Source organism: Phasianus colchicus, chromosome 27 (assembly GCF_987193195.1).
Source record: "Phasianus colchicus chromosome 27, bPhaCol1.hap1.1, whole genome shotgun sequence".
NCBI classification, from domain to species: domain Eukaryota; kingdom Metazoa; phylum Chordata; class Aves; order Galliformes; family Phasianidae; genus Phasianus; species Phasianus colchicus.
The window spans coordinates 4,138,177-4,164,000 of NC_143462.1; the positions used below are offsets into that span (position 1 = coordinate 4,138,177).

General features: G+C 66.4%; 4 protein-coding genes across 5 annotated transcripts; 2 read left to right on the forward strand and 2 right to left on the reverse strand.

The window, feature by feature from the left end:
• Positions 1–3,824: 3,824 nt before the first annotated feature.
• REEP4 (receptor accessory protein 4) lies at positions 3,825–7,778 on the reverse strand. Its single transcript, XM_090125497.1, has 8 exons — positions 7,611–7,778; positions 7,149–7,221; positions 6,976–7,052; positions 6,752–6,872; positions 6,562–6,675; positions 5,347–5,488; positions 3,994–4,157; positions 3,825–3,910 (listed from the first exon to the last, which is right to left on the reverse strand). Exons 1-8 carry the CDS (start codon positions 7,640–7,642, stop codon positions 3,845–3,847), a joined length of 789 nt encoding a protein of 262 aa, XP_089981623.1. The 5' UTR covers positions 7,643–7,778; the 3' UTR covers positions 3,825–3,844.
• An 847-nt stretch (positions 7,779–8,625) lies between these two features.
• On the reverse strand, positions 8,626–14,051 carry LGI3 (leucine rich repeat LGI family member 3). Of its 2 annotated transcripts, XR_016460091.1 has the most exons (9): positions 13,818–14,051; positions 13,077–13,148; positions 12,910–12,981; positions 12,749–12,820; positions 12,576–12,647; positions 12,315–12,484; positions 12,054–12,218; positions 9,280–10,408; positions 8,626–9,083 (listed from the first exon to the last, which is right to left on the reverse strand). XR_016460091.1 is itself a non-coding variant. In XM_090125496.1 (8 exons), the coding sequence occupies exons 1-8, from the start codon at positions 14,003–14,005 to the stop codon at positions 9,588–9,590; spliced, it is 1,632 nt and encodes a 543-aa protein (XP_089981622.1). In that variant the 5' UTR covers positions 14,006–14,051; the 3' UTR covers positions 8,626–9,587. The 2 variants fall into 2 exon arrangements, 1 of the variants encoding a protein (XP_089981622.1); XM_090125496.1 differs by having other exon boundaries at positions 8,626–10,408.
• Positions 14,052–14,963: 912 nt separating this feature from the next.
• On the forward strand, positions 14,964–16,376 carry SFTPC (surfactant protein C). Its single transcript, XM_031608331.2, has 5 exons — positions 14,964–15,240; positions 15,320–15,457; positions 15,599–15,736; positions 15,814–15,924; positions 16,170–16,376. Exons 1-5 carry the CDS (start codon positions 15,196–15,198, stop codon positions 16,257–16,259), a joined length of 522 nt encoding a protein of 173 aa, XP_031464191.2. The 5' UTR covers positions 14,964–15,195; the 3' UTR covers positions 16,260–16,376.
• A 1,388-nt stretch (positions 16,377–17,764) lies between these two features.
• LOC149914821 (surfactant protein C-like) lies at positions 17,765–25,320 on the forward strand. The gene is made up of 6 exons (XM_090125664.1): positions 17,765–17,875; positions 19,756–20,031; positions 21,628–21,738; positions 22,311–22,421; positions 23,512–23,611; positions 25,214–25,320. The coding sequence occupies exons 1-5, from the start codon at positions 17,837–17,839 to the stop codon at positions 23,605–23,607; spliced, it is 633 nt and encodes a 210-aa protein (XP_089981790.1). The 5' UTR covers positions 17,765–17,836; the 3' UTR covers positions 23,608–23,611; positions 25,214–25,320.
• The last annotated feature ends 504 nt before the right edge of the window (positions 25,321–25,824 follow it).

A 25,824-nucleotide genomic window follows, 5' to 3' on the forward strand; every position in this document is an offset into this window, starting at 1 on the left:
CCTTCATCATCATCATCCTCCTCCTCCTCCTCCCCCGGCCCCGCGCGCAGCCCCGCACGCCCCTACCTGCCTCCTCCTCCTCCTCCCTATGCCGCAGGTGAGGAAGCGGAGGGTGCGGGCAGCAGCGGGCGGCCCCGTTCCCCCAACCAGGACCCCCCCACCCCAACCCCCACCCCGGCCCGAAGGCCGAGCGAGAGCTTTCGTTAATCTGCGCCCGGCGGTGCTTAGGAGAAACGTCAGCCCCGGGGGAGCGGCGGAGGCTGCGGCGGAGCGGAGGGCAGCGGAGGACACGGACTCCCACACGAGCGGCTTTCCGGGATTTAGGGCTCCGGACCCCCCCAAGAAGGAACGTTTACCCCCCCCTTCGTCCCCCCCCCGGTGTTTGTAGGACGTTCCCCATCCCCATCTCCATCCCCACGGACGCCGAGAAGGAGCTGCGGACGCCCCGTCTCCCCGCACCCCCCCACGGCCGCCCACCTCCTCCATTGCGCCCCATCGCCACCGGGGGGCTCTCAGCCCCCAACCCGCTGTGGGCGCCCCTTGTCGTCCCACCCCCCCCCCAGGGACACCGAGAGGGTGGGGGGGGGCAGCGGATGTCCCTTATCCCCGCGCCCCACAGCCGCCCACCCTCCCCGCTGCGCCCCGTTACCACCGCGACCCCCAACCCGCAGTCAGCTCCTCCATCCCCGCATCCCTCCTTCCCACCCCCCGTTCCGTGCCGCCCCCTCCCCGCATCTCTCCTTCTTCAGCCCCCCCCCCTCCCCGCAATACCTGGAGGCAATTAAAAGCTCCCCCCACCCCCCCCGACCCCATGGGCTACAGGGGTTTGGGGAGGGGGGGGGAGGCAGCTGGCAGCCCCACAGCACCCACCTGGGAGCAGCCGGGGCGTCCTCTCCTCTCCGTGGGTCCCTCCGCCGTCCCCATAGCGCCGCGGGGGTCCCGGTGGGGGTGGGGGACGAGCGGTGGGACGGTGGGGGTCCTGGCGTAGGGAAAAGGGCCACAAAGAGGTGCAGGTCCAACGGTGACCCCCCCCTCCAGCCCCCCAGTTCCAAATAGTGACCCCCAGCTTCGTCCCTTTGGTGGCGCTCCCCCAGATTGGGGACACACGCGGCTCCAAGCCCTCAGCGCACAGCCCGGGTTGTGGGGCTGGGATCGATGGCACGGATGGGTCGGATGGGGACAGGCGGGTCCCTGGGGGGGGGACAAGCAAGGGGGGGGACAGGCAGGACGGCGTGGGGGGGGGAACATCCCTCTCTCCAGCGGTGCCGTGTCCTCGGCTGAACCCATCACCTCACTCCCACCCTCCTCTTCCTCCCTATGTAGAGGGGGCTGTAAAGGGGGGCTGGGGGGGAGGGGGAGAGGGGGGGTTGAAGAAGCCTTACCTGCCCCGGGGAGGTCTCAGCCCCGCCCCAGCGGAGCCCCCCGCGGCAAAAATGGGGCCGCATTTACCCATTTACCCCAGCGCCGACGCTGCGCGTTGGAGAAGCGCCTGCTAAAAATACAGCGCCGCGATCCCATGTGTGCGCGGCCTCACATGGCCGGAGGGCTGCGACAGCTGAGTCAGCGGGGGGGGGCATAAACACCGGGGGGGGGGCGTGGGGTGATGCTCCATACGGGATCCCAATGGAGGAACCCGGGGGGGAACCGATGCAGCCATGGGGGGATTCGATCGGGGACCCCCGAAGGGAGGGGGGGGGAAAGTGGGGCTGTGCGGGGTGGCATCAGAATCCTACAAACCAACCCCCCCGCCCCCCCCCCCCCAAAAAAAAAAAGGCAGCAGCGGGGTAAAAATGAGCTGGGAGGTGGTGGTGGGTCTGTAGGATGGGGGGGGGCATAAAGCATGGGGCTGGAGGGGGGATAGATATGGGGAGGTGGGTGCTGGGGGAAGATGCTGCACCCCATAGCCGTGCTCCTGGGGGGGGGGGGGGGCAGAAGTTGTTAATGAGGAACAGCCCCCCCCCCCGGGTCAATGACCTGTGATTGGTGGGCAAAAAATGGGGGCTGGGGGGCATCGTTCCCCCCCCCATCTTCCAGAGGTCAGCATCCCCACTCCGTCTGGGTTACGCAGCCTATGGGTCACACGCCCCACACTGCAGCTTCTGGATGCAGCCCTGGGGGGACACGGGGACCCTGCAGGGTGCAGCGCCCCCCCCCGCCCCCCCCCAAATCCCCCCATCCCTCGGCTGTAGGTGTGTGAGCTCAGGCCGGCCCCATAACCAAGCCGGCCCCATAAGCACAGCTGGGGCTGCACCAGGAGAGGGGATTACGGCTGCGGGCTGCAGCGACCCACGGGTGACACAGCTGGGGGGGGGGGGACGCGGGGGGGGGGGGCACTGACCCCAAGGGCTGCCACCGCCCCCCCAGGGTGACATCAGAGGACCGAGAGTTGCTTTCACACACACATTTCCCCCCCCCTCCCCCCAGGTTACTCGTGCCTCAGTTTCCCCAACCTACCAGCAGATTCTGCCCCCCCCCCCCCACTCTTGGGGTTTGGGGTCTCCACGACCCTATAGGGCTGAGCACCCCCCCCCCCCAACCTAGGATCTGTGCCCCCCCCCCCCAGACCCCACAGGGGCACCGGCGCCGTATCCTTGGAGGAACCGCAGCCCCTATAAGCGGCTTTAGGGGATTACCCCCACCCCCCCTCGTCCCCCCCCCCCCATTAATCGTCTCTGGGACACTTTTATAGGGCTAATCCCACCACCTCCGCCCGCAGCTGGAACTCTCCCTGCCCTGGGGGGACCCCGCTGTCACCTCGTGCCACCCCATTGTCCCCACAGAGGCCACCGTGGGGGCCCGGACCCCCCCGAAAAAGGGCCAGGAGGAGAAGCGGGGCTGAAGGCTGGGATGATGATGTGGGGTTTCCCCATCCGCCGACCCCCCCCGACCCGCCCCTTCGCCCCCCCCCCATAACGCGCCCCCCCCATCCGCCGACCCCCCCCAACCGCCCCTCACCCCCCTATAAACGCGCCCCCCACATGCGCCCCCCTCACCCCCCCCCACAACGCGCCCCCTCCACCCACCGACCCGCCCCCCTCCTCCCCCCATATAACCCATATAACGTGCCCCCCCCACCCACTGACCCCCCCGACCCGCCCCCCTCGCCCCCCCATAACGCGCCCCCCATCCGCCCCTCGCCCCCCCCACAACGCGACCCCCCACAGACCTCCCCCCCACCACCCCATAAACGCGCCCCCCCACCCGCCGACCCGCCCCCACCCTTCCCCCTTACCCCCCCCATAAACGCAGCCCCCCCACCGACCTCCCCCCCACCCCCCCATAACGCGCCCCCCCACCCGCCGACCCCCCCCCAACCGCCCCTCAACCCCGGATAAACGCGCCCCCCCCACCCGCCCTACTCATCCCCCCATATAACGTCCCCCCCCCCCCGACCCCCCCCTACTCGCCCCCCCCAACGCGCCCCCCCCCCAAACATAGGGATGGGGAGGGGGCTGAGCCGCAGTGAAACCCCTTTGAAATGAGATTTATTTACCCCCATACAAACCCCCCCCCTTCATCCCGGGGGGGGGGGGCATTAAAAGTGCTCCATGGCCGTCGCTCCCATTTTGAAGGGGGGGGGGGGGCACAGCTGTGTCACCCCCCCCCCGCGGGGCTGAGGGCAGAGCAGGAAGGGGGGGGGGCACAGGCGCCAGCGCCCACCCCAAACGCAAGGGGGGGGGCACAGCCAGGCACCCCCCCCCCACGGCCGCAGCTGAAGGCACAAATCCCAGTACGAGGTGTGTGGAGGGGGGGGGGGGGCAATCAGAGCCCCCCCCCCCCCCCATAATGAGGTCCTGGCGGTGTGACGTGGTGGGGGGGGCGGGTTGAGGGGGGGGGGGGGACATCAGCTGTCCTGGTCGGGGGGGGGCACCTTCTTCCTGACGCGGGCGCGCAGCCCCCGGGCTGATCCCTGCACACGAGGATGATGAGGGTCAGATGCCATCTGCCCCCCCCCCCCCCCAATTGATGTCCCCCCCCCCCCAGCAGTGTCACCTCCTTGCTGGGCGCCTTCCTCCGGGCCGCGCGCAGGCTGTGGCTGCGGAGGGGGGGGCGGGGGTCCGGGTTGTGGGGCGCGGATTTGGGGCCGTCCGACCAACGCTCCTCCTCCTCTTCTTCCTCCTCTTCCTCCTCCGTCTCGCTCTCCATCACCCTACAAACTGAGGATGGGGGCACGCAGCTCCCACGCAGCCCCCCCCCCATATGTACACACTTCTATGGGGTCTGCACCCCCCCCATATAAACACTTTTATGGGGTCTGCACCCCCTCTTCCCCCCATACACACACTTCTATGGGGTTTGCACCCCCCCCCTGCCCCCATATACACACTTCTATGGGGCGCACACACCCCCCCCTTTTACACCCTTCTATGGGGTTTGCACACCACCCCCCATATACACACTTCTATGGGGTGTGCACCCCCCCCATATACGCACTTTTATGGGGTCTGCACCCCCCCTCCGCCCCCATACACACTTCTATGGGGTGTGCACCTCCCCCCATATAAACACTTTTATGGGGTCTGCACCCCCCCATATACGCACTTTTATGGGGTCTGCACCCCCCCTTACCCCCCTATACACCCTTCTATGGGGTTTGCACCCAACCCCCCCATACACACACTTCTACGGGGTGTGCGCCCAACCCCCCCCATATAAACGCTTTTATGGGGTCTGCACCCCCTCCCATACACACACTTCTATGGGGTTTGCACACCACCCCCCATATACACACTCCTATGGGGTCTGCACCCCCCATACACACACTTTTATGGGGTGTGCACCCAACCCCCCCATATAAACACTTTTATGGAGTCTGCACCCCCCCCTTCCCCTCATATACACATTTCTATGGGGTGTGCACCCCCCCATACACACACTTCTATGGGGTCTGCACCCCCCCTTCCCCCCATATACACACTTCTATGGGGTGTGCGCCCAACCCCCCCCATATAAACACTTTTATGGGGTTTGCACCCCCTCCCATACACACACTTCTATGGGGTTTGCACGCCCCCTCCCATACACACACTTCTATGGGGTGCACAGCCCCCCCCTTTTACACACTTCTATGGGGTCTGCACCCCCCCCATATACGCACTTTTATGGGGTCTGCACCCCCCCTTCCCCCCCTATACACATTGCTATGGGGTGTGCACCCCCCCATACACACACTTCTATGGGGTGTGCACCCAACCCCCCCCATATAAACGCTTTTATGGGGTCTGCAACCCCCCCATACACACACTTCTATGGGGTCTGCACCCCCCCTCCCATATACACACTTCTATGGGGTGCACACCCCCCCTTTTACACCCTTCTATGGGGTCTGCACCCCCCCCCACTCACCCAGCGGTGCCCCCCCGCTGTGCTGCTCCTCGTCCCCCCCCAGGTACAGGGGGTCCCGGTAGTGCAGGGGGGTCTCATCGGGGGCACAGCGCAGGTCCTGCATGCTGAAGCTGCGCAGCCGCCCGGCCAGAGCGCCCTGACTCTGCAAAGCGGGGGGGGGGCACTCAGAATTTGGGGGGGGGGGGCAGCAGGGATCCCGATTTGGGGTCACCCACACCGGGGATAGGAAGAGCAAAGGGAATCCTATAGGGTGCCGACGCCAAGGGTGGACCTTGGGGTGCAAGGGGGGGGGGCAGGGATATGGGGGGGCAGGTTTTGGGGGGGCACCTTATACAGAAATGGGGACCCCATATGGGTGAGAATGGGGGGGGCACCTAATATAGCCATGGGGGACCCCAAATGGGTGGGTTTTGGGGTGGGGGGGCACCCAATACAGCCATGGGGGACCCCAAATGGGTGCGTTTGGGGGGGGGGGCACCCAGTGCAGCCATAAGGGAACCTAAATGGGAGAGTGGGGGGGGGCACCCAATACAGTCATGGGGATCCCATATGGGTGAGTATGGGGGGGAGCACCTAACGTAGCCATGGGGGACCCCAAATGGGTGGGTTTTTTGGGGGGGGGCACCCACTTCACCCATAGGGGACCCCAGATGGGTGGGTTTGGGGGGGGAGGGCACCCAACGCAGCCATAAGGGAACCTGAATGGGAGAGTGGGGGGGTGTGAGGTGGGGGAACCCAACACCCCCATGGGGATCCCATATGGGTGAGTATGGGGGGGACCATCTAAAATGGGGGACCCCAAATGGGTGGGTTTTGGGGGTGGGGCACCCACTTCACCCACGGGGGACCCCAGATGGGTGGGTTTGGGGGGGGTGGACTCCCAGTGCAGCCATAAGGGAACCCAAATGGGTGAGTGGGGGGGTGTGAGGGGGGGGCACCCAACACAGCCATGGGGATCCCATATGGGTGAGTTTGGGGGGGAGCACCTAACATAGCCATGGGGGACCCCAAATGGGTGGGTTTTGGGGGGGGGGGCACCCACTTCACCCATAGGGGACCCCAGATGGGTGGGTTTGGGGGGGTGGACTCCCAGTGCAGCCATACAGGAACCCGAATGGGAGAGTGGGGGGGAATGTGAGGGGGTTGGAGGGGGGGCACCCAATGTAACCATGAGGGACCCTAAATTGGGGGGGGGGGGCAGCCCCATGCCCCCACCTTGGCAGCTGCCTGCACTGCAGCCGTGGCTGCCATGTTCAGCCCCCTCCTGCCGAAGCGCAGCATGGTCTCATAGCTCTGCTCCCGCACTCGGACGATGCACAGATCGATCTCCTGCAGGGACAGCTGTTAGGATATGGGGGGGGGGACACAACACGATAGCCCCCCCCCCCCCGGTGTGGGCACCCACCTTCTCATTTCGGGACAGCGTGGGGTGCACAAAGCTGCGGTACAGCAACCCGGCACCGCGGGTGTAAGGAGAGAGCAGCCAGAGCACAAAGGCCATCTTCAGCTCGTAGTAAAAGGGCAGCCTGGAATTAAAGAAATGGGGGGGGGGTCCCAAATTGTGGGGGGGGGTCGGTGCTTCACGAGGCTGCATTTTCTCTCCCCCCTCCCCCCCCCCAGCGGCCTCACCAGGGCAGGAAGATGTCGGTGATGGTTTCTGCGGCCATAAAGAGGGCGAACACGATCCAGTACATCATCCAACGGACCTGGGGGGGGGGGGGGGGGGGCTGTCGGTGTGGGACCCCCGAAGTTGGGGGGGGGGAGGGTGATAGGGAGGTGGGGGGGGGCACGGTGCTACTCACGTATTCCCGGATGTTTTTGGTCTTCACTGCTTTGTAGGAGGCGTAGGCGGGATACAGCATCCCGAACAGCAGCCTGGGGAGCAACGGGGGGGGGGGCTGTGTGACCCCACAGCGCTGCCCCATAGCTGCCCCCCCCGTCCCTCCCTCCCTCCCTCCCATACTGGGGCCACCCAACCCCCACCCCAGTGCCCCCCCGTGCACACAGCGCGGTGTGGGGTGCCCCATAGCACAGCCCCCCCCCCCAATGGGGGTATTTCAGTGATATGGGGGGAGGGGGGGCACATAATGAGCACAGCCCCATAAGCACAGAGCCCGGGCTTAACGCCCATAAACGCCAGATGGGACCCTGCGAGGGGGGAGGGCAGGGGGGGGCACCCCCACACATGCGCACCCCATTATAGGGGGCCAGCAACCAAACCCCCATTTCCATCCCCCCCCCCCAATCCCAGGACCCCCACTCACACCACCACCCGGCTGAGGATCCACGACACCATGGTGCTGCGGACAGCGGGCCGAACCGGGCCGAACCGAACCGAGCCGAGCCGAGCCGAACCCCCACCCAACGCCCCCTGCACCCCCCGGTCCCCAACGTCAGCCCAAAACTTGAATGGGGCGGTCACCAGCCCCGCGCATGCGCACTGCCCTCCCAACGGACCGCGCCGCCCAATCCTCCATTCTTAAAAAAGGGCAACGGCGGCTCTTAAAAGGGCAACGGCGGCTCTTAAAAAGGCAACGGCGACCCTTAAAAGGGCAACGGCAGCTCTCCTGCTGGTCCCGCCCCCGCGGCCGAAGTGCGGAGTTTACTTCCTCTCTCGCCCCCGCCGATTTAATTGCGATTTATTTATTTACCTATCTGTGTATTTACTGATCCATCTGCGTATTTTTGAGCTACTTATACATTTATTTTTCCCTTTCTCCATTCGTCCATCTCCTTTTCCATCTACCCGCCCGTTTCTTTCTTTATTTCAGCGCTTTGCACACGGGGGCAAAAAAAACCCCAAGAAATAAAAGAAAAAGTTGAGAAAATGGGGGGGGGGGGGGGGGAACAACAAACCCTCTGAGCGCCCCTTCGGGGCTTTATTTTCGTTCCGGCGCTGTTCTCCTGGCTTTCAGAACGGGTTGTGTGTCCCCTCCCCCCCCCCGCTGCGGCGGATCCCACCATGATGTGGGTGCTGGGGAGGGGGGGGAGCTGTGGGTGCGGGGGTTTCTCAGCCGTTCTCAGCTCCGGACCCGGCGTTGTGCCCCCACCCCCCCCCCGGCCGCGTATCCCCAGCAGCGCCCCGCGGCTCCCCGCTTCATTAGTCGGTTTAATTAGCGGGATTTGGTCCTCACCCGCGGGGCGTGGAAACGCTGCCTGGGAAAAGCGGTTGGGGTGCGGGAACGAAGAGCTGCGGGGCCGCGGAGCCCCGAGGGGGTTTTCGCCCTTTCGCCCATCCCCACCCCACACACGGGCGGCTGAGGGCGCACGGAGCCCATGGGTGTCACAGTGTGTTTATTATGGGCTGCAGGCGGTCAGCACCGGGGGGAGGGAAGCAGGCAGCCCTGCTCCTGTGGGTGGGCTGCACCGGGGGGCTGCGAGAATCCCAGCCACCCCCCGGCATCCCATCAACCGTGGAGCATCCCATAGACCTCGGGGCATCCCATCAACTTTGGAACATCCCATCCCATCCACTTCAGGCCATCCCGTTGCCTCGGAGCACCCGCAACCACTTTGGGGTACCCCCTCGCTTTGGAGCATCCCATCAACCTCAGAGCATCCCATCCCAAAAACCTTGGGGAATCCCTTCCATTTCGGGGCATCCCTCTGACCTCGGGGCATCCCACTTACCTTGGGGCATCCCATCCACTTCAGGCCATCCCATTACTTTGGGGCACCCCCAACCACTGACCCCAATGCTGACCTCGGAGCATCCCACTGACCCCAATCCCATCAACCTCAGAGCATCCCATCCCAAAAACCTTGGGGCATCCCTTCCACTTTGGGGCATCCCTCTGACCTCAGGACATCCCACTTGCCTTGGGGTATCCCATCCACTTCAGCCCATCCCATCAACCCCACTGACTTCAGAGCTCCGCACTCACTTTGGGGCACCCCTCTCCTCCCCCCCCCACTTTAGAGCATCCCATCAACCTCAGAGCATCCCATCCCACGGACCTTGGGGCATCCCTTCCACTTCAGGGCATCCCACCGACCCACTGTGGTACCCCACCCTCCCCACAGAGCCCCACAGCCCCGGTCCCCACCCCTCCCCACCAACCCCCCCACGTGGACACCGTGGGCTCCATGGGGCCCCGACGTGCGGCAGCTCCGTGTGAGTGCAGCCGTAGGAAAGCAGGGATGCAGAAACCGAGGCCGGCGCCTTTCGGGGCTGGGAAAGGAAGGGGGGGGGGAGGGTGGGGAGGCGCAGGGTGCGGGTGCATGCGTGCCCCCCCCGCCAGCTACAGGCTGAGGTCCACCACCACGTGCCGGTACACCACGCTGTTGGCTTTGAAGCTGGGCGCCAGCAGCAGCTGCACGTCGGCTGCGGGGACGTAACGGAACGCCCTGGGCGCCTGCACCGCCAGCTCCTGGAACTTGGAGAAGCGCTGCTCGTCCTCGTCCCACAGGTACACGTGGCTGAAGGAGAAGTCGCTGCCCAGCGCCATGTACAGCCGCCGCCCCACGGAGAAGGGCTGCATCACCATGGAGCCGCGCGACGGCAGCGCCTGCAGCTCCACGAAGCGCTGCTGCCCTTCCCAGCGCACCACCTTGGAGTCGCCGATGTAGCGGCTGAGGCAGAGGAAATGCTCCCGGCCGGCTTTGAAGTGCTTCACCATCTGCACGTCCGCCGTGTCGCCCACCTCCCCCTGCGGGGCGAACTGCTTCTGCGCCCTCTGCCACTGGTAAACCACGGGCGCCTGGGAGCTGCTGGCCACGATGAGGCGCGCTTTGCCGTCGTGCTCCACGAATTCCACGTCGGTGTCGCGGTGCCAGGCGTGCAGGGCTTGGTGCGAGTAGAAGCCGTTCTGGTCGAGGCGGTAGAGGCTGGTGGAGCCGGCCTTGGAGCTGTCGGCGATGACGAAGTACCAGTCGCCGTCGATCTGGAAGGCTTCGACGTCGTTGGGTTTGCGGGTTTTCTGCGGGTCGATGTCCTGCAGCTTGATGAATTTGTCCACCGCCGTGTCCCAGCGGTGGATGGAGGAGCCGCCAAAGAGTTGCGCCACCACCACGTAGAGCTGCTCCTGAGCCACGATGGGTTTGCAGTGCACGGCCGAGGGGGCTGCGGGGAGGGGGGGGAGGGTCGGTGGGGGGCAGTGGGGGGCGCAGGGGGGTGGCAAAGGGGGGGGACGTGTCACCATGGGGGGCACAGTGAGCACATGGGGGGGACGTGTCACCATGGGGGGCACAGTGAGCACAGGGAGGTGGCAAAGGGGGGGAGATGTCACCATGGGGGGACACGGTGAGCACAGGGGGATGGCATGGGGGGGGGGTGTCACCATGGGGGGACACAGTGCCATGGGGGGCACAGTGAGCACAGGGGGGGACGTGTCACCATGGAGGGACACAGTGAGCACAAGAGGGTGGCACAGGGGGGACATGTTACCATGGGGGGCCCAGTGAGCACAGGGAGGTGGCACAGGGGATGTGTCACCATGGGGGGACACGGTGAGCACAGGGGGATGGCGCAGGGGGAGATGTGTCACCATGGGGGACACAGTGAGCACAGGGGGGGACGTGTCACCATGGGGGGACACATTGAGTATAGGGAGATGGCATGGGGGGAACGTGTCACCATGGGGGGCACAGTGAGCACAGGGAGGTGGCAAAGGGGACGTGTCACCATGGGGGGACACGGTGAGCACAGGGAGGTGGCTCAGGGGAGGAGATATCACCATTGGGGGGACACGGTGAGTATAGGGGGGGACATGTCACCATGGGGGGAAACGTTGAGTATAGGGAGATGGCATGGGGGGGACGTGTCACCATGGGGGCACAGTGAGCACAGGGAGATGGCACAGGAGGGGAGATGTCACCATAGGTGGCACAGTGAGCACAAGAGGGTGGCACAGGGGGGGAGATGTCACCATGGGGGGACACGGTGAGCACAGGGGGATGGCATGGGGGGGGGGGTGTCACCATGGGGGGACACAGTGAGCACAGGGAGGTGGCACAGGGGATGTGTCACCATGGGGGGACATGGTAAGCACAGGGGGATGGTACAGGGGGAGATTTGTCACCATGGGGGGCACAGTGAGCACAGGAGGGTGGCACAGGGGGGGTGTGTGTCACCATGGGGGGACACAGTGAGTATAGGGGAATGGCATGGGGGGGTGTGTCACCACGAGGGGTCACACACTGAGCCCAGGGCTATGGCACACGGAGGGGACACCTGGCACCATGAGGGGTCACACACTGAGCCCACAGCTATGGCACACGAGGGCACACTGAGCCCATGGCTGTGGCACACGGAGGGCACACGTGTCACCATGAGGGGTCACATCGAGCACACAGCTATGGCACACGAGGGACACCTGGCACCACGAGGGGACACAATGAACCCAGAGGTGTGGAACACAGAGGGGACACCTGGCACCATGAGGGGACACGCACCGAGTGCACAGCTATGGCACACGGAGGGCACACGTGTCACCACGAGGGGTCACACACCGAGCTCACAGCTATGGCACACGAGGGGACACCTGGCACCACAAGGAGACACGCACTGAGCCCACAGCTATGGCACACGAGGGGACACTGAGCCCATGGCTGTGGCACACGGAGGGCACACGTGTCACCACGAGGGCACACTGAGCGCACAGCTATGGCACACGGAGGGCACGCTGAGCCCACGGCACCGTGGGGACAGCCATCACCGAGTGGGGGCGACACGGAGGTGACCCCCCATCCCGGTTCGGCCCCATTACCGGGGATGCGGTCGAAATCCCTCAGGCGCCGCTCCACGTAATCCCATTTGAGGACGGCGCAGCTGCCGGCTCCGGGCTGCGCCAGCGCCACGTACAGATCGCTGGCGTAAGTGTAGGGCTCTGCCGACACCGCCTGGAACGGCAGCACCTGATGGACCGCGAAATCTGCGCGGAGAGAGCGAGCCCTGAGCGCCCCGAGCCCCGCGGGGTGGGTGGGTTGGTTTGGGTTCTTTTTGGGGAGGGGGCACCGCGCAGCCTCACCCGTGGTGACGCACTGGAAGTCCCGCAGCGGCAGATCCCGCAGGCGCTGCCCCTCCAGGGGCGCCGGGCTGCTGCAGGGCACGGCGGGCACCGTGGTGTTGGTGCCCTCCAGCCACTCCACCAACCACTTCAGTTTGCAGTCGCACACCAACGCGTTGCCTCGCAGGTCGCTGAGGAGGGGGAAGGGCACGATTTTAAACCCCCCCCCCCCCGCCTCGCCCCCTCCTCAAATCCGACCCCCTCGGCGCCGCAGGTCCTTACAGATCGCTCAGGATGTCCAAAGGTTTGAAGAGATCCCGGGGCAGCGTCCGCAGGTTGTTGTTGGCCAAAGACCTTTGAGGGGGGGTCGGGGGGGGGGGGGTGAGGCCGTTGGCAGCACTGTCGCCCCTCCGCCCCCCCCCCTTCCCCCCCCCGTGTCCCCGTAGGGCACTCACAGATGGGTCAGCGACTTCAGCCCGCGGAACGCGCCCTTGGAGAGCGCCTGGATGTCGTTGTTCTCAATGAACCTGGGGCGACAGGAGGGGCTGCACCGAGGGGTCCTCCCCCCACACGCCCCCCCCCCGACCCGACCCTCCCTCCCCCCGTCCCCACGCACAGATACTGCAGGTGGGACAGCCCCGTGAAGGCGTTGTCTCCGATCAGCGTGAATTTGTTGGAGTTGAGAAGGCTGCAAAGAGCGGAGGGGGGGGAGGAGCTGAGCGCTGGGCTGGGGGCACCGAAGTGGGGAGGGGGGGGGAGGAGGAGGAGGGGGGGGGCACCTACAGGAACTGCAGCGATGGGATGTGCGCGAACGCCGCCTCTCGGATCTCCGTGAACGCCGCGTTCACCATCGTGCTGCGGGCGGGGGGGGGGGGGGGATGGGGGCGATGCGGGGGGGGGGGCACGGGGGGCTCAGCCCCTCACCCCCAACCCGTGGGGAGGGCGCACGGCTGCGCACAGCGACGCCCGCACGAGGATCCCTTTTGTCCCTTCGGCCCCCCGAGGAAGGCAGCAGCCCGGCGTGCCCCCCCACCCCACGCCCCCCCCTCGTCCCCTTGGGCTCCGCTCCCCAAGGTCACGCACTGCTCTCCTTCCCATCCCTGCCCCCCCCCCCGTGTCCCCCTCTCCATCCCTGTCCCCCCCCTGCCCTGATCCCCATGCCTGCCCCCATCTCCCACCCCCACCCCATGTCCCCATGTCCCCAAAACCCCTATCCCCCCCACCCCATCCCCCCCACCCCCCCCTACCCCCATCCCCAAGTTCTCCCCCCATCTCCCTGTCCCTATGTCCCCATCCCCGCCCCCCCATCCCCACCCCCCCATCCCCATCCCCTTGCCCTGACCCCCATATCACTTTCCTGCCCCCACCCCCCGTCCCCATTCACACCTCCATCCCCCCCCTCCCCATCTCCGTGCCCCCACCCCGCCGTCCCCCCCCCGTCCCCGTGTCCCCACGCGTGTCTCCATCCCCGTACCCCCATCCTCACCCCCTGCCCCCCTCCCCACCGCCCACCCCCCGACTCACAGTGAGATGACCTCGGGCGGCAGATTCCTGGGGACGGCCTTGGAGTCCACGCAGAACGCCGTATCCCGGGTGCAGGAACAGCTGGGGGGGCACGGGGGGGGCCTGGGGGGCCGCCGTCCCATCGCCGTGCCCGCGAGCAGCAGCAGCAGCACGGCCGTGAGCATCCCGCTGCAACGCTGCAGCTGCATGGCTGCCGCCGGGCCTCGCTGCAGCCCCGGGGCTTCTGCAGAGAGGGGGGGGGTGGGGGGGGGGGTCGTCAAGGAGCCTTTTTTCCTGCCCGCCCCCCCCCAAAAAAACACCCCCTACCCCACCGCCCTCAGTGCCGGGGGGCAGCCGGGAGGGGTGATGCTGGGGGAGCGCGTGCTGCTGCAGCGCAGCGCGGCATGGCTGTGTGCTGCGGGGGGGGGCGGGGGGGGGAGGAGGGATGCGGCTGAGTGACAGCGCAGCGCACGTGGCCACGAAGCCCCCCCCCCCCACCCCCCCACGGCACGCGGGGTGCACGCTGTGGGGGGGGGCACTGTGGGGAGATGCTGGGGGGGATCTGTGGGGGGGGGTCCGTGGGGGATGCATTGGAGGGCTGTTGGGGGGGCATGTGGGGATGCTGGGGGGGGCACTGGGGGGAGATGCTGGGGGGAGGGGTTGCTGGGGGGGGGTCTGTGGGGGTTGCATTGGAGGGGTGTTGGGGGGGGCACTGTGGGGAGATGCTGGGGGGGATCTGTGGGGGGGGGTCCGTGGGGGATGCATTGGAGGGGTGCTGGGGGGCATGTGGGGATGCTGGGGGGGCACTGGGGGGTGTCTGGGGAGGGCATTAAGGGGTGCTGGGGGGGGAAGTGGGGGAGGCAAGGGGGACGTTGGGAGGGGGGCACTGGGGGCTCTGCGGGGGGGTTTGTGGGGTGCTGGGGGGTGCTGAGGGGGGTACTGTGGGGAGGTGCTGTGGGGGGGTATTGGGGGGGCTATTTGGGGGGGCATTAAGGGGTGCTTTGGGGGGGTGCTTTGGGGCACGAGTGGGTGTACGTGAGGGGGGGGGGCGTACAGCAGTGGGTGCCACAGCCCGTCCCTGGCACCGCGCTCCCGGAGCCAACAATGGGGCCAGCTGGCTGCGGGGGGGGGAAGGAAGAAAGGGGGGTTGCTGGGGGTGGGGAGGGCTTGGAGTGCGCGGAGGGGGGGCCGCGATGTGGGGCAGGGCGCTGAGTGCTGCCGGCCCTCCCCACTCCAACGCAACCCGGGGGGGCCGCGACCCGCGCCGCGCAAACATCCCGAGTGGCACTCGGCAGCGCCGCCCTTCGGGGCCCCTATAAATGGGGGTCCCTATAAATGGGGGTCCCTACAAGTGGGGGCCGCCGTCCCCACCCCACAGCGGTGCCGGCTGGCGGACGGGATGGAGCGCAGCACCAAAGAGCCGCTGGTGGAGGAGCCCCCCCCGGTACGGAGCTCCCCGCGCTCTGCCCGGCCGCTCGGTGCCGTGCGGGGCGCGGAGCTCAGCGCCTCGTTTCCCCCCATAGCGTTACAGCGAGGCCGCCCCCCGACCCCCCCCCGTGAAAACCGTCGTGGCGGCGGCGGTGCTGGCGGTGCTGGCGGTGCTGCTGGTGGTGACGTTCCTTTTGCTGGGGCTGCACCTCGCCCAGGCGCACGCGGAGACGGTGAGAGCGCAGCCGGCGCCGGGGGGGCACCGCGCTCCGTGTGTTTCCCCCCCCCCTTTTCCCCCCCGGAGCTCTGAGCGCACAGCGGTGCTCTGCGGGCGGTGGTCGTCGTCACCGCGGTGTCCCCCCCTCCCCACGCAGGTGCTGCGGATGACGATTCCTCGGGATGGGGAGGGTCCCCCCCAGCGCCTCTCCATGAGCCCGCGGGAGCGCACGGCGACGTTCGCGGTGAAGGAGGGACTCAACGCGACCGCGATGGTGGTGTTTGACTACGGCAAGGTGCGGGGCAGCCCCACGGGGACGGGGTGGGCGTGGGGGTGGCGGTGGGGGGCACTCAGTGGGTCTGGTGCCGCCAGCTGCTGGTCAGCTACAGGTCCTGGCAGCGCCGCGCGTGCTTCGTCACCCGCGTGGATGGGGACGGCGTTCCGGGGCTGGATGCCATCAGTCAGCACTTCCAGCGCCGGGAGGTGAGCGCTGTGCCCAAATGTCCCCGTGTCATTGTCCCCAAATCCCATCCCATCCCCATCTGCAACCCCATTCTGTCCCATCCCATCCCATTCTGTCCCACCCCATCACATCCCGTCCCATCCCCGTCCCCGTCCCAATCCCCATCCCATCCCATCCATCCATCCCATCCCATCCCATCCCATCCCATCCCATCCCATCCCATCCCATCCCATCCCGTCCCATTCTGTCCCACCCCACCCCACAGACGGTTGCAGCTCAGCCCATCGCTGACCGCTCCATTTTGGGCACCACCATCAACATCCTCTGCAGCACCGTCCCCATATTCTGGGCCTGATGGGAAAATCCCTGCAGCCCCACATCCCCGCGGTGCCACCCCTGTCCCCGTCCCCACACGGGACACAGGCAGCGCTGGGGTTGGGATGTGCAAAATAAAGGCTGTGTCTGAGCGCCACCGTTGTCCTTTCGCTGCTGGGGACGTTTTTGGGGTGGGGGCACATCTGTGGTGTGGGGCAAGGACGGCTCCGACCACCCCCAAATGGGGTCCCCGTGTGCCCTGCTGTGGGGTGGGGGGTGGCACAGCCCTGGTGCCCATGGGATGGAAATGTCCCCATGGAGCAAATGGGGCAGAGCGGCCACGTGTCACCTGCGGGGTCGAATGGGGCCACTGTGTGCCTATGGGGCAGCAATGGGGGCTGTGGGGCAGCTGTGTGCCTATGGGGCGGCGATGGGGGCTGTGTGCCTATAGGGCAGTGATGGGGGCTGTGGGGCAGCTGTGTGTCTATGGGGCAGCGATGGGGGCTGTGTGTCTGAAGGGCAGCAATGGGGCTGTGGGGCAGCTGAGTGCCTATATGGCAGTGATGGGGGCTATAGGGCAGTGATGGGGGCTGTGGGGCAGCTGTGTGTCTATGGGGCAGCAATGGGGGCTGTGTGCCTATAGGGCAGCAATGGGGGCTGTGGGGCAGTGATGGGGGCTATAGGGCAGCAATGGGGGCTGTGGGGCAGCTGTGTGCCTATAGGGCAGGAATGGGGGCTGTGGGGCAGCTGTGTGCCTATAGGGCAGCTATGGGGGCTGTGGGGCAGTGATGGGGGCTATAGGGCAGCAATGGGGGCTGTGGGGCAGCTGTGTTCCTATAGGGCAGAGATGGGGGCTGTGTTCCCATAGGGCAGAGATGGGGGCTGTGTTCCTATAGGGCAGCAATGGGGGCTGCTGCCCCCTCCCCCCCGGCCCCTCAGCACTGAGATGCATCACCCCAACCATCCCTGGGGGGGGCAGAGGGGGGGTAGGGCTGAAAGGGCCTGGAGGGACCCTAAAAAGGTCGGAGCATCGCGGGACCCCATTGGGGAGGTGCTGGCAGCGCATGGAGCACCGCGAGCACCCCAAAAATCAGCGTCCCCACGTGGCCCCAAAGAGGAGCGGGGCTGAGGAGGGGACGCGGTGCTGCGTGGGGCGCGGCTGGGCTCAGCGGGGGGGTCGTTGGGGGGCGATGTTTGGGGAGGGGGGGGCAGGAATGCGGCAATTGATGCCGCTGCGCCCTCGGGAGCAAAGCGGGGCGGCAGCGACGCAGCAAAGCGCTGCACCCGCGGTGACCCCGGTTCGGGCGTCACCTCCCACCTCGAGCACCCATGGGTGCCGAAGGCGCGGAGCCAAAGCGCTTCGCCTGCGCCCCTCCCCGTGTGCTCGGCTCTGGAGTGGAGCCCTGAGCCCCGCAGCGGGGTTTGCTTTGGCCCCAAACCTCGCGGCGGGGCGGAGGAGAGGAGAGGCGACGAGTGGCCGCGGCCCCACTTCAGCTCCGCGTTCCCAGGGGAAAGCGGCCCCCGGGGGGGGCGGGGGGGGGGGGAGGACAAACGGCGCCGCCCCCCCTGCGATAAAAGCTGCAGCCGCGCCGCGACCCCGCTGGGACGGGAGGAGACATGGGGGGCGGCCAGGAGGCGGTGATGCAGGAGCCGCTGGTGAGGCTGAGCGGGGTGGGGGGGGTGGGATGGGGATGGGGATGGGGATGGGATGGGATGGGGATGGGATGGGGATGGGATGGGGATGGGATGGGGATGGGGATGGGGATGGGATGGGGATGGGGATGGGATGGGGATGGGATGGGGATGGGGATGGGGATGGGGATGGGATGGGGATGGGATGGGGATGGGATGGGATGGGGATGGGATGGGGATGGGATGGGATGGGGATGGGATGGGATGGGGATGGGGATGGGATGGGGATGGGGATGGGATGGGGATGGGATGGGATGGGGATGGGATGGGATGGGGATGGGATGGGATGGGGATGGGATGGGGATGGGGATGGGATGGGGATGGGATGGGGATGGGGATGGGGATGGGGATGGGATGGGGATGGGGATGGGATGGGGATGGGGATGGGGATGGGATGGGGATGGGGATGGGATGGGGATGGGGATGGGGATGGGATGGGATGGGGATGGGGATGGGATGGGATGGGGATGGGGATGGGGATGGGGATGGGGATGGGGATGGGGATGGGGATGGGGATGGGATGGGATGGGGATGGGGATGGGGATGGGGATGGGATGGGATGGGGATGGGGATGGGATGGGATGGGGATGGGGATGGGGATGGGGATGGGGATGGGGATGGGATGGGGATGGGGATGGGGATGGGGATGGGGATGGGGATGGGGATGGGGATGGGATGGGATGGGGATGGGGATGGGGATGGGGATGGGATGGGGATGGGGATGGGGATGGGATGGGATGGGGATGGGGATGGGGATGGGGATGGGGATGGGGATGGGGATGGGGATGGGATGGGGATGGGGATGGGGATAAGGATTGGGATGGGAATGGGGATTGGGATGGGGATGGGGATTGGGATGGGGATGGGGTGGGGATAAGGATTGGGATGGGATGGATGCATGGGATGGGGATGGGGATGGGGATTGGGATTGGGCTGGGGATTAGGATGGGGCTGGGGATTGGGATTGGATGGGGATGGGATGGATGCATGGGATGGGATGGAGACGGGGATGGGGATTTGGGTAGGATGGATGGATGGGGTGGGATGGGGATTGGGATGGGGACGGGGATGGGATGGGATGAGGACAGGGATGGGGATTGGGATGGGGAATGGGATGGGGATGGGGTGGGGAATGGGATGGGATGGGGATTGGGGTGGGGATTGGGATTGGGATGGAGATTTGGGTAGGATGGATGGATGGGATGGGGATGGGGATGAGGATTGGGATCGGATGGGAACGGGATGGGATGGGATGAGATGGGATGGGATGCAGCAGCGCCGTGCGTGCAGCCCTTGTAGCACACAGAATGGGAAGCAGCACCCCATGCCTGCACCCCACACAGGACCCACAGCAGGGCTGCAGCACCCCATGCACGCACCCCACACAGCACTCACGCTGCTCCCCATGCATGCAGGGTGGAGATGCAGCACCCCACACAGCACTGACGCAGCTCCCCACGCCTGCACCCCACAGAAGACCCACAGTTGGGCTGCAGCACCCCATGCATGCACCCCACACAGCACTGACGCAGCTCCCCATGCATGCACCCCACACAGGACCCACAGCAGGGCTGCAGCACCCCATGCACGCACCCCACACAGCACTCACACTCCTCTCCATGCATTCAGGGTGGAGATGCAGCACCCCACACAGCACTCATGCTGCTCCCCATGCATGCACCCCACACAGGACGCATGGAGGAGGCGCAGCACCCCATGCCTGCACCCACACAGCACTGATGCAGCTCCCCACACCTGCACCCCACAGAAAACCCACAGCAGGGCTGCAGCACCCCATGCACGCACCTCACCCCCCCCCTCCCCCCCGATTGCTGTTCCCCCAGGACGCAGAGAAGGGCTGCTGCAGCACGGGCTGCTGCAAGGCGTGCTGCCTGCCCTGCTCGCTCTGCTGCCCCACGTGCTGCCGCCCGGGCTGCGGCTGCATGCGGAGCTGCCTGTGCTTCGTGCCGCGCCTGCTCTGCTCGCTGCCCCGCAAACTGCTGGGCTGCCACCGCCTGCGCTGCGTCCTCCTCGGCGCGCTGCTGCTCGGCCTCCTGCTGCTGCTGCTGCTCGGGGCGCTGCTGATGTGGCTGCGGGCGGAGCGGCTGCGGGACGGCGGCGTGCGTGGGGGGGTGGGGGGGAATGGGGCTGGGGGGTTAATGGGGCGGGGGGGTTGATGGAGGGGTTGGGGGGGTAGGGGGTGATGTGGGGCAGACGGGAGGTAATGGGGTAGAAGGGGTTAATGGAGGGGTTAATGGGGCAGGGGGGGTAATGGGGTGGGGGGGTTAATGGGGTGGGGGGGGTTAATGGGGCGGGGGGTTGATGGAGGGGTTAATGGGGCAGGGGGATCAATGGGGTGGGGGGATAATGAGGCAGGGGGGTAATGGGGTAGGAGGGGTTAATGGGGCAGGGGGGGTTAATGGGGCGGGGGGGTTGATGGAGGGGTTGGTGGGGTAGGGGGGTAATGGGGCAGGGGGGGTTAATGGGGCGGGGGGGTTGATGGAGGGGTTGGTGGGGTAGGGGGGTAATGGGGCAGGAGGGGGTAACGGGGGAGGGGGGGTAATGGGGTGGGGGGGGATAATATGGCAGGGGGGTTGATAGAGAGGTTAATGGGGCAGGAGGGGGTAATGGGGCAGGAGGGGGTAATGGGGTAGTGGGTTAATGGGGTGGGGGGGGGGAATGGGGCAGGGGGGCATAATGGGGCGGGGGGGGATAATAGGGCAGGGGGGTTGATAGAGGCGTTAATGGGGCAGGGGGTTGATGGAGGGGTTGGTGGGGTAGGGGGGTAATGGGGCAGGAGGGGGTAATGGGGTGGGGGGTAATGGGGCAGGGGGTTGATGGAGGGGTTAATGGGGGAGGGGGCGTAATGGGGCGGGGGGTTTATGGAGGGGTTGGTGGGGGGGGGGGTAATGGGGCAGGAGGGAGGTAATGGGGTGGGGGGAATAATGGGGTAGGAGGGGTTAATGGAGGGGTTAATGGGGCAGGGGGCATTAATGGGGCAGGGGGTTGATGGAGGAGTTGGTGGGGCAGGGTGGGTAATGGGGCGGGTTGCGGTAATGGGGTGGGGGGGATAATGGGGCAGGGGGGTTAATGGGGTGGGGGGAGGTAATGGGGCAGGGGGGGACAATGGGGCAGGAGGGGGGTAATGGGGTAGGAGGGGTTGATGGAGAGGTTAATGGGGTGGGAGATGTGGGGCAGGGGGGGCTATAGGGGTGAGGGGGATGTGGGGCGAAGGGGTTAATGGAGGGGTTAATGGGGTGGGGGGGTTAATGGGGCGGGGGGGAGATAATGGGGCAGGGGCTGATGGAAGGGTTGGTGGGGTAGGGGGGTAATGGGGCAGGAGGGGGGTTATAGGGGCTTATAGGGGTGGGGGGATGTGGGGCGAATGGGGGGTTAATGGGGCGGAGGGGTTGATGGAGGGGTTAATGGGGTGGGGGGGGATGCGGGGAGGGGGGGTTAATGGGGTGGCAATAGGGTGATGTGGGGCAGGGGCTGATGTGGGCTGGGGGGGGATTATGGGGCAGGGGGGTTAATGGGGTGGGGGGGGACGTGGGGCAGGGGGTGATGTGGGGTGGGGGCTGATGTGGGGCAGAGGGGCTTAATGGGATGGGGGCGATGCGGGGCGGGGAGGGTTAATGGGGTGGGGGATGCGGGGCGGGGGATGCGGGGCGGGGGATGCGGGGCGGGGGATGTGGGGTGAGCTGTGCTGCCCCCAGGTGCTGCGTGCGGGCGCTGAGCCGGGCCGGCTGCGGGACGAGGATGCGGTCAGCTTCTTCGTGGACGGCGGGGACGGGGAGCCGGGCACCGTGCTGTACGACTACGGGAAGGTGGGCTGCGGGGACGGGGTGCGGTGCAGTGGGGTGCGGTGCAGTGGGGTGCAAGGAAATGGGGTGCAGTGCAGTGGGGTGCGGTGCAACGGGGTGTTGTGCAACGGGGCTCAATGCAATGGGGCTGCGAGGCATGGGGTGCTGCGCAATGGGGTGCTGTGCAATGGGGTGCAATGCAATGGGGTGCTGTGCCATGGGGCTGTGAGGCAGTGGGGTGCGGTGCAATGGGGAGCTGTGCAATGGGGTGCAACGAAATGGGGTGCTGTGCAACGGGGTGCGGTGCAATGGGTGCAATGCAATGGGGTGGGATGCAATGGGGTGCAAGGAAATGGGGTGCAGTGCAATGGGGTGGGATGCAATGGGCTGCTGTGCAGTGGGGTGCGATGCAATGGGGTGCAAGGAAATGGGGTGCTGTGCCATGGGGTGCGGTGCAATGGGGTGGGATGCAATGGGGTGCTGTGCAATGGGGCTGTGAGGCCGTGGGGCGCAATGCAGTGGGGTGCGATGCAGTGGGGTGCGATGCAGTGGGGCGCAGTGTGGGGCCGAGCTGATGCAGTTGTGCCCCCACGCAGCTCCTGCTCAGTTACAGACCGCAGCTGGGCGCCGGGTGCTTCGTCACCCGCATGGATGGGGAGCGAATCCCAGGGCTGGATGCTGCCGTCCGGGCGTTCAGGGAGCGGGAGGTGAGGGGCTGTGGGGCAGCGATGGGGCTGTGGGGCAGCTGTGTGCCTATGGGGCAACAATGGGGGCTGTGGGGCAGCTGCGTGCCTATAGGGCAGCGATGGGGGCTGCGTGTCTATAGGGCAGCAATGGGGCTGTGGGGCAGTGATTTGGGTTGTGGGGCAGCAATGGGGGCTGTGTGCCTATAGGGCAGGAATGGGGGCTGTGGGGCAGCTGTGTGTCTATAGGGCAGTGATGGGGGCTGTGGGGCAGCTCTGTGCCTATGGGGCAGGAATGGGGGCTGTGGGGCAGCAATGTGCCTATAGGGCAGGAATGGGGGCTGTGTGCCTATAGGGCAGCAATGGGGCTGTGGGGCAGCTGTGTGCCTATGGGGCAACAATGGGGGCTGTGGGGCAGCTGCGTGCCTATAGGGCAGCGATGGGGGCTGCGTGTCTATAGGGCAGCAATGGGGCTGTGGGGCAGTGATTTGGGTTGTGGGGCAGCAATGGGGGCTGTGTGCCTATAGGGCAGGAATGGGGGCTGTGGGGCAGCTGTGTGTCTATAGGGCAGTGATGGGGGCTGTGGGGCAGCTCTGTGCCTATGGGGCAGGAATGGGGGCTGTGGGGCAGCAATGTGCCTATAGGGCAGGAATGGGGGCTGTGTGCCTATAGGGCAGCAATGGGGCTGTGGGGCAGCTGTGTGCCTATGGGGCAACAATGGGGGCTGTGGGGCAGCTGCGTGCCTATAGGGCAGCGATGGGGGCTGCGTGTCTATAGGGCAGCAATGGGGCTGTGGGGCAGTGATTTGGGTTGTGGGGCAGCAATGGGGGCTGTGTGCCTATAGGGCAGGAATGGGGGCTGTGGGGCAGCTGTGTGTCTATAGGGCAGTGATGGGGGCTGTGGGGCAGCTCTGTGCCTATAGGGCAGGAATGGGGGCTGTGGGCCTATAGAACAGCAATGGGGCTGTAGGGGAGCTGTGTGTCTATAGGGCAGCGATGGGGGCTGTGGGGCAGCTGTGTGCCTATGGGGCAGCGATGGGGGCTGTGGGGCAGTGATGGGGGCTATAGGGCAGCACTGGGGGCTGTGGGGCAGAAATGAGGGCTGTGCCCCCCAGGCCGCCTCTGCCCCCCCCCTGGCCGTGGCTGAGCGCTCCTTGCTGGGCCCCACGGCGACCATCCTGTGCAGCGCCGTCCCCATTTTCTGGGCTTGAGTCGGTGAGTGCCCCACTGATGTGGGGGGGGACCCCGCTGCCCCCCCCCCATCCGCCCCACTGATCCTTCACCCTTCGCGTTGCATCGCAGCATCCCCAGCGCTGCAAAACCCCCCCGGCCTCCTCCGTGTGGGGCGCAAACACCCACATGCAGCCCCACGTCCTGCGTGCAGCCCCACATCCTGCATGCAGCCCCACATCCCTGCGTGCAGCCCCACGTCCTGCATGCAGCCCCACATCCTGCATGCAGCCCCACATCCTGCGTGCAGCCCCACATCCCTGCATGCAGCCCCACTTCCTGCATGCAGCCCCACGTCCTGCATGCAGCCCCACATCCCTGCGTGCAGCCCCACATCCCGCGTGCAGCCCCACATCCCCGTGTGCAGCCCCACATCCCGCGTGCAGCCCCACATCCCGCGTGCAGCCCCACATCCCCGTGTGCAGCCCCACATCCCTGCGTGCAGCCCCACGTCCCTGCATGCAGCCCCACGTCCTGCATGCAGCCCCACACCCCTGCATGCAGCCCCACATCCCCGCATGCAGCCCCACATCCTGCGTGCAGCCCCACATCCCTGCATGCAGCCCCACTTCCTGCGTGCAGCCCCACATCCTGCATGCAGCCCCACTTCCTGCGTGCAGCCCCACATCCTGCATGCAGCCCCACTTCCTGCATGCAGCCCCACGTCCTGCATGCAGCCCCACATCCCTGCGTGCAGCCCCACGTCCTGCGTGCAGCCCCACGTCCCTGCATGCAGCCCCACATCCCTGCATGCAGCCCCACATCCCTGCTTGCAGCCCCACAGCCCGCATGCAGCCCCACATCCTGCGTGCAGCCCCACATCCTGCGTGCAGCCCTATGTCCCTGCGTGCAGCCCCACATCCCCGTGTGCAGCCCCACATCCCTGCATGCAGCCCCACATCCTGCGTGCAGCCCCACATCCTGCGTGCAGCCCCACATCCCTGCGTGCAGCCCCACGTCCCTGCATGCAGCCCCACATCCTGCATGCAGCCCCACATCCTGCGTGCAGCCCCACACCCCTGCATGCAGCCCCACATCCCTGCGTGCAGCCCCACATCCTGCATGCAGCCCCACATCCCTGCGTGCAGCCCCACACCCTGCCTGCAGCCCCACATCCCTGCGTGCAGCCCCACATCCCTGCGTGCAGCCCCACTTCCTGCATGCAGCCCCACGTCCTGCATGCAGCCCCACATCCCTGCGTGCAGCCCCACGTCCCTGCATGCAGCCCCACATCCCTGCTTGCAGCCCCACAGCCCGCATGCAGCCCCACATCCTGCGTGCAGCCCCACATCCTGCGTGCAGCCCCATGTCCCTGCGTGCAGCCCCACATCCTGCGTGCAGCCCCACATCCTGCGTGCAGCCCCACATCCCCGTGTGCAGCCCCACATCCCTGCATGCAGCCCCACATCCTGCGTGCAGCCCCACATCCTGCGTGCAGCCCCCCCCCCATGCACAGATTGGCTGCAAATTGAGGGGAAGTGGGGGGCTGGGGGGGGGGGGCAGGGAAACCCCTGAGGCTGCGTTGGCCCCAAGGAGCCCAAAATGTGCTGCAATGCGCTGAGAAATGCATCGTGCTGCAACCTGCAGGACTCCGACCTGCTGAGAAATGCATCGTGCTGCAACCTGCGCTGCACTGTGACCCCCCCAACCCCCCCGGGACCCCCTGACCTCCCCCCCCCCCCCGCTGCTGCAGAATGGAATAAAGGATGAGGGGACGGAGCTGCGCTCTGCGCTGCATGGGCTGCATGGCTGCAGTACGGGCTGCATTGTGGGCTGCATGGGGGGGTTTGGGGCGCGTTATGGGGTGCAGGGCTGCATTATGGGCTGCATTATGGCTCATTAGGGGGTTCAGGGTGCGTTATGGGGTGGATTATGGGGTTCAGGACTGCATTATAGGCTGCATTATGGGCTGTATTGTGGGATTCGGGGTGCATTATGGGGTGCATTATGGCTCATTATGGGGTTCAGGGCGCATTATGGGGTGCATTATGGGGTTCGGGGTGTGTTATGGGGTGACTTATGGGGTTCAGGATTGCATTATGGGCTGCATTATGGGCTGCATTGTGGGGTTCAGAGCGCATTATGGGGTGCGTTATGGGGTGCAGGGCGCATTATGGGGTGCATTATGGCTCATTATGGGGTTCAGGGTGCAGTACGGGTTGCATTATGGGCTGCATTGTGGGGTTTGGGGTGCAGTA